At 41.2% G+C, this 20,040-nt stretch overlaps 1 protein-coding gene across 1 annotated transcript in view; it reads left to right on the top strand.

The window, feature by feature from the left end:
- The window catches only part of SLC25A36 (solute carrier family 25 member 36), a 32,261-nt gene extending 22,945 nt beyond the window's left edge, over positions 1-9,316 (top strand). The window contains exons 5-7 of the mRNA XM_065074412.1: positions 1,615-1,681; positions 4,249-4,538; positions 5,277-9,316. Of these exons, the coding sequence (XP_064930484.1) occupies positions 1,615-1,681; positions 4,249-4,538; positions 5,277-5,470 (551 nt within the window). The 3' untranslated portion in view covers positions 5,471-9,316. The remainder of the gene's footprint in view (positions 1-1,614; positions 1,682-4,248; positions 4,539-5,276) is intronic.
- Positions 9,317-20,040: the final 10,724 nt, after the last annotated feature.

Raw genomic sequence — 20,040 nt, 5'->3', positions numbered from 1 at the left:
CCAGCTTATGGAGGGCTATATATGTACCTAGATAAATCAAAAAATGAGGAGTAGTGTATCAAAAAAAAGCCAACCCCAAACCTTTACAATCTACCACAGGAACTTATTTAGTTAAGAGGTTTAAGTCAATTTTAAATTCTATTTAACAATTAAGCTGAAATCTCTAATGTGGTTTTACTATTTTGGCAGAGAAATATAGCTAAATCTTAGTAGCTGCTAAACCTTGTAGTTTGTCTTTAGAACTGTAATTGAAAATCATAATGACCTATTTAAGATTTGGGGGTGGGGTTGAACAAACCTTAAGACAGTTAAGATCCCCTGGCATTTCTCTGAGTATTGCAGTCATTTGTGTGCAATGTAAACGTAGATTGTGATTAAACAGAAGTAACGTGTATGCAAGCAGTTCTGCTAAATAGATATAAGCTGTTAATGACCTCCATAAACAAGCTTATCAATAGCCTGTTTGTTGTATAAGTTTCGTGCACCGGAATGCACTGAACAAGGTAACTCTGTGTTGCTTTCCCGCCCCTCGGTCCATTCCCTTGCAGGAGGGCAGCATGTGTTTGTAGTGATATAAAGTGATGTGTGTCACTTAGCAAGCGTCTAAATTCGTCATCTCTTGCCTGGCCATGTTCCAGCTCTTCCCTTTTCCTCTTCTCTCACGCAGACATGACACCTCATTAATGGTGCATGTGTGGTATTACAACTCCAGATGGTTTTTATTTTGCCTTTTTTTCTTTTCCCAGAGCTGCCTTTCACTCTGCTCTTCTTCTCTCCACAGTTGTGTGGAAGTAAGAGCGATTCTTAATACTTTTCTTCATTTTTTTTTAATTTGTTTCCTTCTCTCTTTTTCTTGTTTTTCCTTTTCTTTTTCTTTAGTGGACTGAAAATCCTAAAGCTATGACCCTTCGCCCTTATGCAAGCCTGACTAGTTGCTGAATGTCTGGATAGTTACAAGTCATACTATTTACTTTAACAATTTTAAACCTCGTATGTTTGTAAAAGTATTCCTAGGCCAACCAACAATCTCTGCTTTGAATACTAAATAAAACATTAGCACTCAAATTTAACGGCTCTTTATAGTTCAGTATTAAAAGGTCTCTTAACTTACAGTAATACATGCCTTTTAACTGCACCAGAAGTAGTACTTATTCAGTCTGCATGCTTTTGAACTCGGATTGTATTTCAGGTGGCACATTAAATTGACACAATGTTTTACAGCATCTCAAATTGCTACAGCTGTATCTGCAATGCATTCTTATTGACATGTTTGCCAAATTGGCTAATGTTAGTGTAGCTAGCCTTGCTGTTCTGTGGTGTTGGTATGATTAGATAGGCAGGGAAATGTACACAATTGGGCTTACTTTACATGTGATGTCTCTTGCTAAGAATCAAACTTAGTCAATATTGATGCAAAACTTAAAAAAAAAAATAAGCTAAATGTTTATTGGCTTTATGGATTTGTGAAATATCAGTGAAGGGCTACAATGGGTACTTTCTAAAAATCAGTATAGTCCGAGTTTTTGCATCCACTGTTCCTTTGTGGGTTTCAAGTTTAGATGTGGTTGCTCTCGTGATACTATCACGTCTAACTTTTCTTTTTAAATGTTTTAGGTTTTACTGCGATCACAACAACTAATCCCATTTGGCTAGTCAAGACACGATTACAGCTTGATGCAAGGTATAGTGACCATGGGAAATCGAACTGCTGTAATAAGATTTTGCTTAAAAGTTTTGAATCTGTTCTGCATCACAAAATGGAATGATTCTTTAAATATCCAATGCTTTGAATTAGAAAGTTGATGCTGATCTATCTCCAAGTTACACTCATTTTTCTCTGTTTGGTCTGTGTTCTGAGGCGTGCTTGAGGCACTGGAGTAGACTGAGCATCACATTTTGAATCAACTACGAGGTTAACAGTCTCGTTAAAATAGTGTTCTACCATCCATATGCTTGCATTATTTTTTTCAGTAATGCATTCTCTTTGTTTTTAGTTATCAGGCTAAAAAATTCCTGAAATAAGGATTTAAGTTTTTAGCAAAAGTTTAGAAAAATGCCTGAAACATCCTGCATTTCATTTTTACATAAGAACTGCAGCCTGTAAAAAGGGAAAGACTGCTGTTGTGAATCAGAACACAGGAATTGTCTTCAAGCCAGATAGACAACAGAAGTTGTTTGGACTTAATAAACAGTTTCTGTAATAGATTCAATAATATTACAAAACTTGTAATCAAGTAGAGTTTTATGCAAATAGTGAAGAAGAAAGACTTTTCTATTCCCATCTATTTAAGACCATAGGGAGAGGCTGCTATGATGCAAGTGTCTCAGTGCAACCGTCTCGTTCATTTTATAGACTTTCTTACTGAAAACTTAGTATGCAATATAAAATTCTTTCTCCAGCCATTCTAAATACATTAGCAAGCCCCGTATTCCTATTTTGGAGATTTGTTGGACTTTCTGTATGAAGTGCATATTAACATTTTTCCTCTTAGCAGGCATATTAGCAGCTGCAAGGTGACCATAGTAAGTATATCCCAGAGCTAGTTGTACTGTGAGATTGGGGTAATAATTCCATAACTGATTCCAGGGGGATTTTAGTGCTTATGTGCAAGCTGATGGCATCTTCTGCCTCTGCTTGTTTATCACTGATCAGTCAGTTAAATTGGTTAAACTGTAGGGCTTTAAGGAAGTTAAGGAGAATGGTGGATTACTTGTGCACATTATTTCTGTACATTCTATCAAACACATTGCTCATGTGGGAGACCTGAAGAAGGATCTTCTAACTTTGGGTAGGACACTGCAATTGCATGGGCTAGTCTAGCACGTGCTGCAGCTCTTGTAATTCAGTTGTGATTAGAGGCATAAAACTGCTTGGCCTGCAGGATTATCCTGGTCTGAGCTTTTGTTGGAGTTCTCAGAAATTCCTCTGATCCCAGTAAGGGCTGCAGAAGGCATGTAGTTTTTTTCCAAAGTGAAATTGCTTTGGCCTTCAACATGCACCTCCAAGATGCACCTTGAGCATCAGAAGAACAAGGTCTTACAGCAGAATGTGCCCATGCCCCTGTCCAGGAGACTGGGGTCCCCCTGGAGCTGCAGCTGTAGGTCCAGCTGCTCTTCTCAACAGTTGTTCTTTGCCTCTTTTCTCTTGCCTGCCAGCAAATTGATGCCAGCGCCCGAGTTCCCTGCCATGTAGTGTACTGGAGATCTGATCCGCAGCCCTGCGTGCCCACTCTCTCTTAATTGTGCTTGGTACCTTGTTTCATTTGTGTCTGGCACTGCAGGTTCAAACTGTTGGGATTTAAATTCTGCCATCAAGTGTCTCATCGTACTACTTACTGTCTTTGACATAGTATCTGTATGAATTACCGTAACTTCTTAAAAGGTTATTAGCTGGTTTATTCTGTGACTTGTTCCCTTGGGAGACCTCTGCTGGCAGAATCTGCATGCTTCAAGTGCCTGCACTCACTGCTGCGGTGAGGCAGATTTTATGCGGAGTTGTGATGATTTTGCATAGCTGTGTACAGCGTGCTAAGTATTTCAAATGCACATCTCAATTCAATAAGCAAGCTAAAAAGAGGAATAAGATTTTAGTTACCAAATACTGCTTGATACAGTAGTGTCTAATGACCACTTTCCTTGACATCTGCAGTGACTTAGTTGAATCAAATCATAGAAGTGTGTCTTGTCTTGGTTGGTATGATCCCTTTGGATATGCCAGTTGTTTGCTGATAGCTGTGATGCTGCAAGGCCTGCTGTTTGAACTTAGCCACTGAAATTACCGTGCTATGCAGTTGTTTATTTGAGGCAAAAATTAGAGAAAATCCAGTCTTATTAAGCAGAAGAAAATGTGGGGTTTTTTTTGTACGAGTCACTGACACTGACAGTTCATTTGGGCATCTGTTTTCAAGCAATGTAGTCCTTTATTCTGTAAAACTTGGGGAGGCCTAGTGCTGTCCAACTTGTCTATGCAATATGTGACATTTGGCTTGGATTCAGTGTAATGCTTTACCTGTGGTTAGTGCTGAAGGCCTTGGAGACTTCCAAGTTCTGTGTGTTCTTAAATGATTCTGAATTGGAGCCCCTCTGCATCAGTGTGAGATGTTTCCTAAGTTCTCCTGTCACTCAAGCAGAACTATTATTATTATTATTATTATTATTATTATTATTATTATTATTATTATTATTATTATTAATTTTCTAGTTTCAGGTTGCACCAGATTGATGTCTGTCTTGTTCTCTCCTTTTTAGAAATCGTGGGGAAAGGCGAATGAGCGCACTTGAATGTGTCCAAAAAGTTTATCGATCAGATGGTATTAAAGGCTTTTACAGAGGAATGTCTGCATCTTACGCAGGCATATCTGAGACTGTTATTCATTTTGTTATTTATGAGAGTATTAAGAGAAAACTCCTGGAGTATAAGACTGCTTCGGCCATGGACAATGAGGATGAATCTGCAAAAGAAGCTTCGGACTTTGTTGGAATGATGATGGCTGCTGCCACTTCCAAAACTTGTGCAACATCAATAGCATATCCCCATGGTAAGTGGGGCGTGTACAGCTGGGAGCCTGAATACAACTGATCAAAGGGAGTCTTTCCAGTGATCTTTGTAGCAGGCTTTGGCTCACTTGCTCCTCAGGAACTATCTCTTTGTCTAAACTTTCTCACATCAGATTCATCCAGTCAACATGAGCATAGTATTCAGAAATGAAAGTATTTTTAAGAGTATATCTAGCACAGGCCCTTCTTAGGCAATGTTTATTTTTTTTCCAAAGGATTTGCCAGGCTATGGCCCAAAATATGTAAGGAAAAGGTCCTTTTTCACTTGGAATCTCTATTTACTCAGCCATTGCACATAATTTGCCAGGAAGTTCTTGTCCCCCTTCTAGGAAAACAGGCTGTCTAGTTTGATTTTCAGTTGTGCTTAATTTTCCTGCAAAGTAGTTGTCTATACATTAAGTTTGTTAATGGATCGAGTACTTCATTAGTGGCAACTTCCAAGCTAAAAATAAGTCCAAACAGTCCTCTTCCGCATTTTAACTAAGCGACTGAACTTTCCTTGCTTAGCTAGATAGGCAATGCTGCCACCAATTTAACATGTTTTCCTCTTACACAAACTTGGTTTGCTTCTCTGTTTTCCATCTTCCTCCTGTTTTTAAAGAGTTTAAAGAGACTGAGACCTTGGAGAGGGGTGGCATTTTAACGTGAAATCACTCATTGGTTCCTGGAACTATAATGAAAAGTGGTGAACATAACCACTGTGGTTTTTCTTTGTGCAGAGGTTGTACGAACAAGACTAAGAGAAGAGGGAACAAAATACAGATCTTTCTTCCAGACATTATCTTTGCTTGTGCGAGAAGAAGGGTATGGATCCCTCTACAGAGGTTTAACTACACATCTGGTCAGACAGATTCCAAACACGGCTATCATGATGTCAACATATGAAGCAGTAGTCTACTTGCTCGATGGATAGCAGCGTGACAAGGATTCCTAGAAGAAAGCAGAAGACTGAAAGACTGGAGTGGACCACTGAATGTCAATGCCAATGTGGTGGGAAGAAGGAAAGTTGTATCGGGAACATGCAGCTATGGACAAAACAGAAGGTTGATCTTGGGCAACTATGAATAATTTTATGCCTTATTGTATGGTCTCTTGGCAATGTGACACATGGGAACTGCCCCGTACAGAATGCCTTTGTACACCTCTTAATTCAAAATTGTTACTTTGGTTTTGTCTGTTAATCTAGACAAGGTCATTCAGTCACATTCAGAGACCTGATGGGTGAGATTGGGGGGGTAAAATATATTCTTGGGCAGCCTTATTCACTTGTTAGTGATTGCTCTCAACTACATCCTTTTTGTTGTACTGCCCAGTAACCTGTTGGAAGAATGAAGACGGCAGTACTTTCATACCTTTCCATACCTGATACTTCAGTTCAGTTGTTCTCAAGATTTGTAGAGAGACTGAGGTGTAGTAGTCAGTGTGTAAAGTTTTCCATGTTTTACCTCAAGACAAAATGTGGTGCAGGACCCAGAACACAGTTATTTCTTTGCTACAAAAGATGATACTAGGTTTGGGGTGTTTTTTGACGTTTGAGCAGTGTTGTTAAGTTAGTGAGAGAGGACATGATTTTTGAACTCTTCAGGTTATCAGTCTGTTAATATTGGTGTATGCGGATTTCTAGTTCTGCTGCATCAACCTTTTTATTTTCTGGAACTTTCCTTCCATAAGTAAGAGAGACCTATTAAACATTCTCCCTGTATCATTGATTTTGTTGCCAGTCTCTCAGGTCCCTCACATAGCTAAGTAGAAACTTGCTGAATGCAAATTCATAACCTTTTAAAGGATTCTTAATGTGATGAGAAATCTCAACTAGTCCAGCCTATAATTTGTGAAGACAGGATTAACTCAAATGGTTTCATGCTACGTAAAACCAAGCTGTATTACCCTAAAATGTCAGGCAAATCTTGACTTGGATTACCAGTATCTATGTGGGAGTGCAGGGGGAGAACACATCACCGTGGCTAAGGCAAACAGAAAGCGAAGTTGTGATGGATCTTTGCAGTGCAGACGGCCTCTGCGCAGAACAATGGAGGAAGTTGTGACTGAGATTTCCTTGTACGCATTCCCCTTGTAATTGCTGTGTCACTTCTCCCTGTTCGAGCCTGTGTACTGAACTGCAGCTGATAGTGTAACCTTGTCCTCCCTAGTGTCTGAATATCCAGGCATTGTAAGCCACGTGCAAAGCAATGCATTGCATTCAGCTAGTTTTATCTGCAATAATTGACAGAGTTTTCCAAAAACATACAGCTGGAGCCTCAAAATAAAAAGCTTAATGTTTCAAGAGGTGGTACAGCTTTCCAAACAGGTATCTTTTATCTGTACCTTGAGTACTTCTCAGTCTGCATCCATGATCCTTCTGAGGAAGATGATAATTATAAATTGGGGGCAATAGCTTTCTACAGATAAATGCTGCCGCACTGGTGCGGACAGAACTGTGCTATCGACTCTTCCAGTGTGGTACTTCAGTCCACTCAAACTGGGCATTGTGTGCAATGGCTTTACCTTATGAATGGCTCCTTATGCACTTTGTGGCCGCCTTCCGGCCTGTGACTTTTCTTCCTCTGACTGGTTATCTGTAGTTGAACTGTGTTCAGAACATGCATTTTGGTTTTAAACAAAGCATGTGGTTTGATTTCTGTGTAAGCTGTGCAGGATAAAACATTTTATGCTGTAGATCCGTAGCATCTCTGCAGTAGTTCTGTAGGCTGGCTGTAAAAGCTTGAAACTTACAGAACAATCTGCCTGGGTTTTTCTCATTTGCTTTTCTTTATTTTGACCCTTGTCATGTTCTCCACGCAGTATCAGAGTATTTGAGCGTTTTGTGTAATTGTACTAATTGCTCATCCTTTGAAAAGCTGCCTATATTGTCTAGAGCAACCTTGCAGTGGAGGCTTAAATCTATTGGCTTCCTTCACCTTGGACAACCTTATCTTAGCTTTTTAAAGACAGAGAGGCATGGTCTGTGATAGGACCAAAGGTGAGCTTGATTGTTTTAAAGAAACGAGGGGAGTGCTTAAATGTGTCTTCTCAAGTGGGTTTTTTTCTAGTGTTGTCTCTAGGAAAAGTCTGGAATATGAATGATTCTGACCTAAGTCTTGCGGGGATGCCATTGTTCAGATAACAGGGTGCAATTTCTGTTCTGTAGAAAGTGGATTACTCTTCAGGCTACCCAGATTATTCAGTCATAACCAAAATTTAAATTGGCAGAGACGGTATTCAGCTTTGAATACAATTAACACTTGTATTAGCCCAGTCTTCTGTTTATTGCATACATTCTCCCTTGGTTATGTGTTCATCTTCCATTTATTCACTGGTACCGTGTGTGTGCGCCTTGGTTGGGAGTTGACAAGTAGGGAATATTAACAAGGACAGTTGAATATGAGAGACAACACCTAAAAATAGACAATCGTCCTATTATTCTGACTTTTTAATGGGTGTTTAAGCAATGTTTTAAACTTCAGGGGTGATCTTTTGGGCTTGCTTTACGTAACAAAACATAAACCCAAAATTTTGGGGGATTTTTTTTGTTGTTTTTAATCTGGCAGTACACACAAAGTTACCTCTGAAATATTTCCCAAAGATCTTTATTTATGTAGTTTTCTTGATATTTATTATAAAAACTCAAAGGGAATAAGATGCTACATTGAGTAATATCTTCAACTACAGAACTGAAAGGAGTGCATTTAAACTTTGTTGTAACTTAGATGGTCATCTTGAAGCCTGTTTGAATGTAGTGTACTTGTGTGCTAGAGGCAATTAGTTTTCTCGTATTTCCCTTGCCTACGTGAAATTTCAGTGTTGTTGAAGCCGTTAATTCGCTTCGGGAGCCGCTGCGAGGCTGCAGGTTCCCGAGCGGTCAGGAGGTGGCACTGGAGCCCAGGGGACCAGGCGGGCTGCGGTGTCACCGGTGGCTGTGGAGCGCTGGGGGGACATGGCAAGGTGGCCCGAGCTTTGAAAGCCGTTTTAAAAATGTGCTGAATGCAGTCGCATTTCTCAGCCCCTCTACTACCCCTCCGGTCCCTGCAGAGCGCTGTGAAAACAGGAGGTGTGTGTTGCCAAGGGCTGAGCCCTCAGGCCAATAAATCTGTTTCTGTCCAAATTGCTGATCTGCTGGGCTGTGTTGTTGTCAAGTAGGTTTATGCTAGGGATTTATGGAGTTTTTTAGGATTTTTTTAACTGTAACTGAAACATCACCCTGTCCACTTGCATATTGATATTGCCCCTGTCTAGTTCCCTGTTTACTTAATGCACTCCATATATTTCTTTTCGGATTGAGGTGTTTGTTAAGGAGTTTCTGCTATTCTGTTTTTGTTCTTATGATGACATTTGTAACATTCCTCAGACTGTAGCATTTTAAAAGAATGCTTCCAGAGACAAAACACTGGAGAGCCTTTATAAATGTTGCTTCCTGTTTAAACTGTTTAAGTTTGGAAAACAAGCTGACCACTGAAGTGTGCCTAGGTAAATGTACTGCTTCGTTCAACTTTCTGTCTGTTAAGACTCAGTTATGTAAGTTTTCAGTTCTTCTATTTAAGCGAGTCTGCCTACCCTGCATATGTGAACATAATGATGCCCTCGGAGTCATAGCTAAACGCTCACAAGTGACAGCTGGAGAATACTTCAGTGCTCGCGTGAGGTTTGCTATTGTTCTTGCATACATGTAGTAAACTATGTGCATTTACTCTGTATTTATATTGGTTTTTGTTTGGATTGCTTTAAACTTCAAAGCAAATTAAAATGATGTGCTTCTATTCCAGTGCTGCCTTCTGTGCTAAACTACACTACTTCTAACCTTTTAATTTTTCTGTTATTCATATATACCAGTGCCTGGACAATTGTGATTAAAAATGAGCAAGTCACTAGGAGATGCTAATGAATCATTTTATCTTGTGCCAAGCTGAGAATAATGTATCTGTGTTGTACCTGTAATATGTTCCTTTTGGAGGAGTTCCTGGCTGACTTCAACTAGTTGGGTATGTTCTTGCAGTTGGATTTGAATGCTGTTACTGCTGTGGAACTGAGTGTTTGTCAACTGAGAATTTGTGTCCATTTAAAGCGCCAGCTAGCACAAAGCACTGCTGTCAAAAATGAAGGGCAGTAATTCCTTAAAACGTTCAGACCGAATTGCATGTGCAGTTTAACCAAATCCTCGAATCTGAAACATTAGATGCTTTTTCTCTTACCAGTAGACATTTGATCTGAAGTCTGAGGATATTCTGCAAATGTGTATGTAGGTTTTGTTTGGTGATTGTGTGCTGTGTTTTTCCCCTCTCTGTGTTCTGGAACCGAATCCTTTGCAGCCTTTGATATGGGGCCAGGCTTGATGTGTCCAATTTGATTGGGTTTTTTTTTAAGCTATTCAGAGCTATTTCAAAATTTGCATTAAAACGGCACGTCTGGGTTTTTGGGTTTTGATTTCTTAAGTAGGTGTTAATGTGAATTGACCTACCTTGCTCTGCTTCTGAGGCACTTTAACTTTGAGACCAGCCAGGCTTACAAATGACCAATCTTCTGGAACCAGTACAGGCAACCAGTGTGCTTATCCCTGCCACAGCTGAAATTATGCCTGTAACTGACATAATTGTGTCTGTAATTGATCTCTCACTTCAACTCCATGAGGGGCACATTGGCAGGGCAGAGCTCAGGTGAAGTGTTTGGAGATGCTTTGACAGTCATGCTGCTTTACAACCCCTTCTGCTGGAGATCGCCCTGGACAGAATGCATGTATATAAAATAAAGGTGTATTTAAAGTCCTGATTGGGTTACGGCATGGCATTAATGCTGTAGTGTAGTCTGACATAGGTGCAACCTAAAAGCTTGCGAGGTTTACCATTGACCTCTTTCACAAAACAGAGCCCTTAAATTTGATAATGCCCTTAACACTCCAATAAAAAGGTACTTCCAAAGACAAGTACTTCTCTCACCTTCTGTGTGGTGTTGCCAGCCAGTGTGCTTTGTGCTGACTCGGTACACAATTATCTTCTTGCACGGCTTCTGTCAAAGGCAGGAAAAGGGCAGGAATCTAATTCTCATGAGCAAATTGATGCCAAAAAAAAAAAGTGTTGAGCTGTGGAAGATAGATTGGAGAGGAGGAGTGTCTGTTTTTGTAGGTGGACTATTTCAGGGGGTGCTCTTAAGAACGGTTTCACTGATGCAGAGATCCTTGTTAATGATAGAATTGTGTGAAGCTAACTAGAAGCTTTCAAAGACAAGCTCCAGATGGTGAAACCCACTGCTAATTCTGGGTAGACTTCTACCCAAGGGAGCATTTCCTCACTTAGCTCTGGCTGCCTAGAAGTCGGTAGCTTTTCCTAATCCCGCTTCTGCAGCAGACACTTGGAATAGGACTGAGGATGTAAATCTTCAATTGTCTGGGGCGTAAACAAAATGCAAAGTAGTCTGTTCTGAGACTTGATCATTCATCCAAAATTCTGAAAATAGGTATGCAGTGTACAAGTGTGGCAGAAAATATTTTAAGGATTCTGTTAATTTAGGACTGTCACTATATAATTAGAGTTTAGATAACGTAGAACGAGTACTGAAAAGCAAAACAGTTAAATGAGGAAACCACAAGCTTACATGTAGAAAGCCCCCTTTGCCAGCAATTCCAGCCTAAGGGAATAAAGCTTTCCAAGTACAGGTTTGCAGGACTTCTCTCCCAGTTGAGCTGTGTCACATTCCTTGATGAAGAAGGTAATAGCATGAACACTTTTCAGGGCCACACCTGGCTTTGTGCCATCTCTGGCTCCTCCACATCTCCAGAAGAATGTTCAACAGAAGCATCCCAGTGGACTCAGATTGTGCTCCTCTAAAGAGACCAGTTCTCGTAGGACCGTTCAGTTTTCCCTCCGGAGAGACTTTGGCTAAAACAAGTATCAGTGAGAGCCTTGTGGATAAGATACTGAAGGGAGAGCACAGCTCTTGTGAGAAAATCCTCTCCAGTTTCTCTAGTTTTTAGCCTTTGGATAGAAAAAGGCAGTGAATGTTGGGAAAACTAACTAACAAAACAAACAAAAGCCTCTGTCCTTACTAAGGAACTCCAGTAAGAGTGAATCTCTTCCCAGAGGTGGGACATTCTGCAAGGAATTCTGTGGGAAGTCCCAATGGATTTCCCTGGGTATTACCTGGTTTTGGCCATATCCAGGAGCAAGGTCTTCTGGGGACAAAGTCGGGATTTCCTTCCTCATCCTCTGGAAATAGCTAAAGACATGTATCCTCTTTTGCTGTCCTCAAATACCGTTGTCTGCAGAAAATTCTGATGTGCAATTTCTTCCTCCGGATGCTAAAGGCAGGCAAGCAGAATTTGTTCCTAAGCTGGTAAGTTTTTGTGATAGTTGTTGGGTGCTTGCGTTCTGTCATTCCTTGAGGTACTTGTTTCCCTTCTGTCTTTTCTGACATGCAGCTATCAGTAAAAGTTTACAGAGTTTATATTGTCTTGCTCTGCCACTACGAATGTTTCCTGGCCTTTGCAGTGATTGAATGACTTGCAAGTTGCTTTGGGGAGCTCCAGCTGGATTTGTGCTGGATACATTTAAAGACTTGGGAATATGGTTTGAATTACTAGAAACAAGAATGATCTATTATCATGCACACATTTTCCTAAGAGACCAGTTGAGGGAAAATACTGAAGAATGACAGCCATCCAGCTATGCTTGTAGGGTGGTCCAATGTTATTCCCTAATTCATTCAGGTAATAGACAAAGTTTTAAAATACTTTCTTTGCAATATTAAAAACAACACAAAACCAGTATAAAAAATATTGACCTTTTCCCATGAGACAGAAGAATATCTGCCCTGGTCCCGAACTGTTACAGACCAAGGAGGCTATTGCTAAAACTTTATAGCCTGAATGTAAATGGAATATTACCTCTCGAGCAACAGCAGCTCAGAGCTGTTAAAACCACACACACTGCAATGCCTAAACCACACAGGCCTCAACCAGCTTGAGCTTGCGGTTCCCATAGCTCAGTTCAGCCAGAACTGTGCTTCCTTCCCATCCCCTTTCCCAGGGTATGAAATTGTTTCCATATGGCAGGGCAGGGACATGAGGGGTCCTCAGACGTGATGGGATATTTCTGTGGGGCAGCATTTTGGTAATTCTCAAGTTAGGAGCTTTTTCCTTGAGCTGTCACTTACCTCACCCTTCTCCCCTCTCCCTGGAAAGGTGTGCAGAATTAATTTAGGAGGAATGGGACTTTTAGAGATGATAGACATGACAAGACACTGAAAGAAAGTAAGTATGAGGATTTTGGCTTAGTGGAAAAGACCAAAAGACACAACCACACTCCCTTCCCAAGTACGTCAAGAAAGACAAATCTGTGAGAAACTTGGAGCTTGATTCCTCCCTAGCTCTGAAAGACACCTCTCATTATTCAAATGGAGAGCTGGCAACATGTGGTGCCAGCACCTGCCAAGCTTCCTGTTTGTTCCTGACGTTGAAGTAACGTTGGGATTCAGTGCTGTAAATCCCTTTCTAAAGAAGGAAAAAGGCAGAGAGACAGCATGTGGAGAAAACGGAGTTGCTATGGCTTTGAACTGCGTGTTCGAGTCCCTGGAGTGGAAGAGGCTCTGAACTGGAATCTGTATTCAGGGTTACACCCTATATGTGTGGTACTCAATTATACCCAGTCTGTCTAGTTTGCATGTTCTGGGGAATGAGTAGAGGAACCTTCCTAATATCTGTTTTCTCCTCAGCCTTGTATCCCAATGCGACTTTGAAGGGAGACAGAATAAAGCTGCAGCAATTCCTAGGGCTGTTTGTGGACTTGGTGTTGCCCCTCTTTGCTAAAGCCAGATACAAAAGTAAGTTGGAGAAGGGTGTGGGTTTAAACTGTTAACAAGAAACAAACAAGCTGCCTAGCTCTCTTTTTGATTTGACTTTGTATCTATTTACTCAATATTTATTTCCTCGCGTGTGGTTTTGACTGGGTTTTTTTTTGTTCTGTTTGTTGCAGGCTTCTGGTGTGAAAAGGGTAATGGATGGAGAAAGCGAGATAATCTAAGTATATCAGTTTTTCTACAAGTCATCTTTGCAAGCAAAGCTTCTATAAGAGTGACATCTACAAACATCCTGAGCTGGCAGACTAAACAGCATTCTTGTGACTGAGCAAGAAGCCTGGTAGTCTCTGCTCAAGGCCGGGTAAGAATGGAATGGCAGCAGAGTCACCCTGGAAAAATAGAGGTGAGCTGTGAGAGAAGGCTGAATGATTTTCATACTGAACCTGGCTAATTCACTCTCTTACGTAAAATTAAGGCTAAGGCAAAAGAGGTGGAGGGAAAAAGAGGTACTAGTTAGTGAAGCTTTGCATAAGGAAAAATAAGCTATCAGCTTCCTCCAGAGCAGGCAACAGTCTAACACTAGCGTTCTCAAATGGCTTATTATGCCTGAGTGGGTTTAGGGATGAAGTTGTGTGCTGTTTATTGGGAAGTCAAAGAGCAAATTTGCACCGAAATGAGAATATTGCTGTATGCAGTAGACTCTAGCATGTAGACATGAGCTTTTTCATCTGCACTATGTCAATATTAGCTGTCTACTGGAGTATTTGGATGAAGGCATCACTGAATAGTGGGATTAACGTTGCAGGTTTTCTTGAGGTGTAATGGATGATTGCAGTCAGGCCTCAGCATGTACCAAACTTGCAGCATTTTGTTACTGATCTGCTACTGCATGATTACATGATAATACAGCATGGAGTCCTCATGGTGTAGTGTTTCTTTCCTGGAAGACTGCAAAGGAGAAACTTGAGAATCTTACAATAGTTTGGGTTGGAAGGGACCTTCAAAGCTCATCTAGTCCAACCCCCTGCGATGGGCAGGGGTGTCTTCAATTTGATCATGTTGCTCAAAGCCTCATCTAGCCTGGCCTTGAATGTTTGCAGGGATGGGGCATCCACCACCTCTCTGGGCAACCTGGGCTGGTGTTTCACCATCCTAATTGTAAAAATATTCTTACTTATATCTAATCTAAATCTACCCTTTTTTAGTTTAAAGCCAATACCTCTTGTCCTATCGTAACAGGCCCTACTTTACTCTCACTCTTCTCCCCATGTCTGAAGTTGCCTGTACTACATCAAAATGATATGTTAAAATGCAGCTTCTAATGGTTGATTTAAGAAAAATCCCTTATTTTTATATTTTAGATCAAAATGAAGAGTTTGCTTAACTTAGCTTTATGTAATTTCCATGCCCAGGTTCCCTTGGGAACCGTGGTGGAACAAGATGCAGAAGACGAAGAGCCTCACCTTGCTGTTCCGATCCCCTTGGAAAGAGCTGGTTTTTCCAAGGAGTATGTCAGCCCTATGTAAATTAGGAACTGGGGAGCTTCCTCTGTGCAATAAGCATGGAAGGTGAGGTATTTCCAGGCATTATAAACTAGAGAGAAGATAGTCATGCAAAAGCCTTTGTAGTTGATAGATTGGAGATGGCTAAATACCAAGTGCTGTAACCAAAGCTGAAACTTTACTGACAAACAACTTGTAAAAAGCCTTATTTATGTGCTCTACAAGTTGTTGCTATCAGCACATCCTTCAACATGAATAGACAGTACCCCAACAGCGTAGTTGTGCAAAACCAGAGATATTGCCTTCTGACACAGCACAGGTAAAATCTGCAGTTAACCCTTCTACTTAAAATTTAGGGATTGAAGAGGACCTATCTGGACACTTGATGCTATAGACTAAAAAGGACTTGGGTGTATAAAGTGAGACTTAGGCACTTATGTTTTGCCAAAGACCCCTTGCTGCTTTGTCTTGATGGTAGATGATCTGCAGAAATCCCCAAGTATTTTATTTTGCCAAACATCTGGAAATTATTCTCTGCTCATATCCACAAGTGCCTCAGTGGGACAGGAACACGCAGCTCAGCCCTAAGCTCAGCTGAGATCCTGAAACTTAGCATTCCTTTTTTCAGGTTCCTTAATGATCTTGGCCTGGAAATAGGTATGAAATAAATGCAAAGAATGACTGCTGCTTTTCTTACTGATATGGGTGGTGTCATTCTACTCGAGTGGTTTTTTTGTTGTGTTGGGGTTGGTTTTTTTTTTGAGTGTTTTTTTGTTTGTTTTCTCTTTACAAAAATAAAACGAAGGTAAGAGTGTTTAGAGAAAAAACACAAGAGACTCGGATTCAGATTCCTTCTCTGCCTAGGAGATTGTTGCCTTTCAAAAGCGTGTGAGAGGCTGTTCCTGGCTCAGAGGAACCTTTCCTGCTTCTCTTTCCAGCAGGCATCCCAGCTGTAAAGAATTCAGGAAACCTGGAGAAAAGAAAGGAGGGAGAGACAGGTATTGTGCTGGCTGGTTCTGGCCTCTTTTCTCAAGTCACTGGAAAAAAGGAAGAAAAAAAGAACAAAATCATGGCTTTGGTCCCCAAGAGCAATTTGTCTTTTGCCATGAAGTTTATTTACCTTCTTATGCACGCTTTTTTACTTCCCTTCTCCAATGACTTTGTGTTTTCTGCACAGCAACTGTGCTCTAGCACTGGAAGTTGAGACTGTCTCTTCCAAGATAAATGAGTTTATATCCATTTGAATTTCCTCTAGTGAAGGAAAGACTTTGATTTGCTGTGCCTCTTCCCATGGCAGAAGGCAGTATGCCTTGCTTGGGGTTCTTTGAAAGAAAGTGAAGAAAGTGCATCCGATGTCCTCAGTGAGTTCTTGGTTGTTATCTTGACTGGATGGGAAGTGCCCACTGTATCAATGGTCACCTCGGGTTTGGAGATTAAGGCCTTGCCTCAGTATTTCCTCTTCCTTTGCTCTATACAGATACCTGTGAATATTTAGGATTTTGATGGTTTTAGGCTACGTTAGGATTGTGAAATCTTGTACTGTCCATACCTGTATGCTGACAACATGGGCTCTCAGGAGCTTCACTTTTCATTCCCAGTCCTTTCTCAGGACAGGAAACCAGCAAAGCACCAAATGATCTTAGGAGCACTGAAGCCCTTTACTGTGTCTGATAGAGTCTGTCCCAATAGGTTTGGTCAATGGTAATGTTCTGCCAAGCAGGGTTTAAGATCTTGATACTGCTACATTTTGTCTTTTTCCTTATTTCCTAAAGCCTTTGACAGTCTCCCACAGCGTCCTCACAGCTAAGTTGAGGAAGTGTGGTCTAGACAATAGAATAGTGAGGTGGGTTGCAAACTGGCTTAAGGAGAGAAGCCAGAGAGTGGTAGTCAATGGTGTGGAGTCTAGTTGGAGGCCAGTATCTAGCGCAGTGTCTCAGGGGTCAGTACTGGGGCCAATATTATTCAATATATTCATTAACGATTTGGACGAGGGAATAGAGTGTACTATCAGCAAGTTTGCTGATGACACTAAGCTGGGAGGGGTGGCTGACACACCAGAGGCTGTGCTGCCATCCAGCGGGACCTGGACAGGCTGGAGAGTTGGGCGGGGAATAACCTGATGAAATTTAACAAGGGAAAGTGTAGAGTCCTGCATCTGGGCAGGAACAACCCCAGGTTCCAGTATAGCTTGGGAAATTACATATTAGAGAGCAGTGTAGGGGAAAGGGACCTGGGGGTCCTGGTGGACAACAGGATGACCATGAGCCAGCACTGTGCCCTTGTGGCCAGGAAGGCCAATGGCATCCTGGGGTGTATTAGAAGGGGGGTGGTCAGTAGATCGAGAGAGGTTCTCCTTCCCCTCTAGTCTGCCCTGGTGAGACCACATCTGGAATATTGTGTCCAGTTCTGGGCCCCTCAGTTCCAGAAGGACAGGGAACTGCTGGAGAGGGTCCAGCGTAGGGCAACCAAGATGATTAAGGGAGTGGAGCACCTCCCTTATGAAGAAAGGCTGAGGGAGCTGGGGCTCTTTAGTTTGGAGAAGAGGAGACTAAGGGGGGACCTTATCAATGTTTATAAATATATAAAGGGTGAGTGCCATGAGGATGGAGCCAGGCTCTTCTCGGTGGCAAACAATGATAGGACAAGGGGTAATGGGATCAAGCTGGAACACAAGAGGTTCCACTTAAATTTGAGAAGAAACTTCTTCTCAGTGAGGGTGACAGACACTGGAACAGGCTGCCCAGGGAGGTTGTGGAGTCTCCTTCTCTGAAGACATTCAAACCCGCCTGGACATGTTCCTGTGCGACCTCACCTGGGCGTTCCTGCTCCAGCAGGGGGATTGGACTAGATGATCTTTTGAGGTCCCTTCCAATCCCAAACATACTGTGATACTGTGGTCTCAACTACTTTCACAGGTATAGGATGTGGTAAAGTTCAACTAGCGTATGTGAAAACAGAAACTCCAGGGAACTCTACATAGAGAAAATAACTGTATTGCAGGGGAAACAGCAGCACCTGCTGCAGCTCAGCTCTGCCAGCCAATGTCAAACCTGTGCTGAAGTGCTCAGAGCTGCTGGTACACCACAGGAGGAAACAGGCAGGGGGATATGGTAAGAATGCTACATGTGTTTTTACATTATGCAGGCCTTCATTTACCCTCTTCCTGGCATTATTGATTGATTTATTTTATTTTTTTTGGTAGGCAGGAGTTGTTGCAGCATGCAGAGGTGCAGCTGCATCTCTATGAGCCTCCATGAAGAAAAATCTTTACTTGCTGTCCCCAAATTGAAAAGCCCCCAACTGCCGCTGGTCAAAAAAAATTAAGATATTGCTGTTGTTCAAGAACAGAACTGTCAAGCTAATAGCTAATGATTTCAGATGAGCACAAATCAAATTTAAAAAGAAATCCAACACACTGAGGTGTTTTGCAACCCTGACAGCCTCACGAGAGTGAACGCTGGTGGTTCAGCTTATTATTATCTATTCAGTTTCTACGAAAAGGACTGACGAGGTGACTGTGATACAAAATGATTTAAAAACTCCCTAAGTCAGCTTAAGTCCATTACTGATTTGTGCTGGGGGAATTTGGATTATGATGAATATTATTACCGTAACACTGAGGAGTGTTAGTCATAGATTGGGATTCTTTGTGTAAACTGCAGACACGCACCTTTTGAGAGAAATGTCAGTTGCCTTATAAGCAAGCCCAATTAACACAGAATAATTTAGGTTACTACAGATAGATGCAAATTTTCTGCAAACTCAGGTAAATGGCATAGTCAAGCTAATTCTTATTTTAGCTTCCTCTTGGTTTTGTTTTCAAAGATTCAGGAGTCTTAGTGGGAAGAAAAGCATTTCCACCTGTAATATCTGATGTTATTTAACAGAGCTGTTATTTAGCCTGTTAATTGGAAGTGTTACAAAGTGGTTAATTGTAGAAAAGCAGTATTAACTCCAGGAGACCTGGAGGGACTGGTGGAAAGATGCTTGTTTTTGTACAAGGTCATTCTGAACTTTTGACTCTGAAAGTGGGGAGGCTTGTTCTTGACCTTGGGATTTCTGGTCCTTGCACTCATGGTGATCAAGAATATTGAAAACAGAGCTATAGAAAACTACCAATTTTCACTTGGTATGAAAACAGATAGCTTTGCAAGTATGTGAAAACCTGATCCAGTGTCCAGTTTGCTCTTTGTGCCAGCCAACGCCCCTATTTGTGGTGTAAATGACTGAACTTCTCCCTCAGGGCAAAATGGTGAATTTGTTCAGGCACAAATATGTCTTTTCATGATGAAATTTTATCCCCTTTCTATCAAAAGCAGCTTTTTATACAGAAACATGGCTTTCCCACTGTTTTTCTAGTCATAAGAATTTCTGTGCAGAAACAGTGATATGGTCTGGTGGGAATTGCATACCAGCTGAAGCAATTCCAGTCATTGTTCTCTAAGCGGTATTTCCACCCCTTCACGCACCCCCACTTAAACTCCTGCACGTTAGTAGGAAGCTAGTAATATGGAATTTATAGAGGAAAATTACATGAGCACCTAAAAGATTAATTTACTCTGATTATTCCCTTGTTTATAGGCAATCAAGTATCTCCTAACATTAGTATAATGTATATAACAGCATGAAAAGCCCAAGATTGTCTAAAATAGTACCTTGAAGGTGAAACACGATGGTAATATCATCTTGCAGTTACAGTCATATGCAGCACAGGTAGGGTGTCCAAACAGTAAATCATGAATGTGTCGTAACACTCCCAGAACCAAAGTCCCACAACTTCACATTTGTAACGTCTTCTCTGTCCTGCAGAACTGGATGAAGTATGTTTGAGCTTTCTCAGCTTTTCCCTCAGTATCTGAAATGTTAAAGGAATTATTTCTTTTTCAGGATGACTGAGTATAAAGAGATGTACATATAAATCGATAAATTCAAATTCTTAGGGTTGAATTTTAACTTTTTACTGAGTTTTTGTGATGGAGGGGGTTTTTTCTGTATTTGTAATTTCTGAGTGCTGATGAGGCTGACATAATCGAAAAAGCTTGGCCCACGCTACTTAAGAAATAAAGGCATTTAGGTATTTGGCACTAAACAGCAAGTTTTAGAATGAACAAATCAGGTGAACCATCTACTTTGCTGTGAATCAGTTTGTGGAGCTGTCTGCCTGAAATGTCCCTGCTCTCCAGAGATGAGGGCTTCAGAC

The sequence above is a fragment of the Columba livia genome, chromosome 9 (assembly GCF_036013475.1).
Source record: "Columba livia isolate bColLiv1 breed racing homer chromosome 9, bColLiv1.pat.W.v2, whole genome shotgun sequence".
NCBI classification, from domain to species: domain Eukaryota; kingdom Metazoa; phylum Chordata; class Aves; order Columbiformes; family Columbidae; genus Columba; species Columba livia.
The sequence above is the reverse complement of the archived record's forward strand: the minus strand, read 5'-3'. Positions and strand labels throughout refer to the sequence as shown.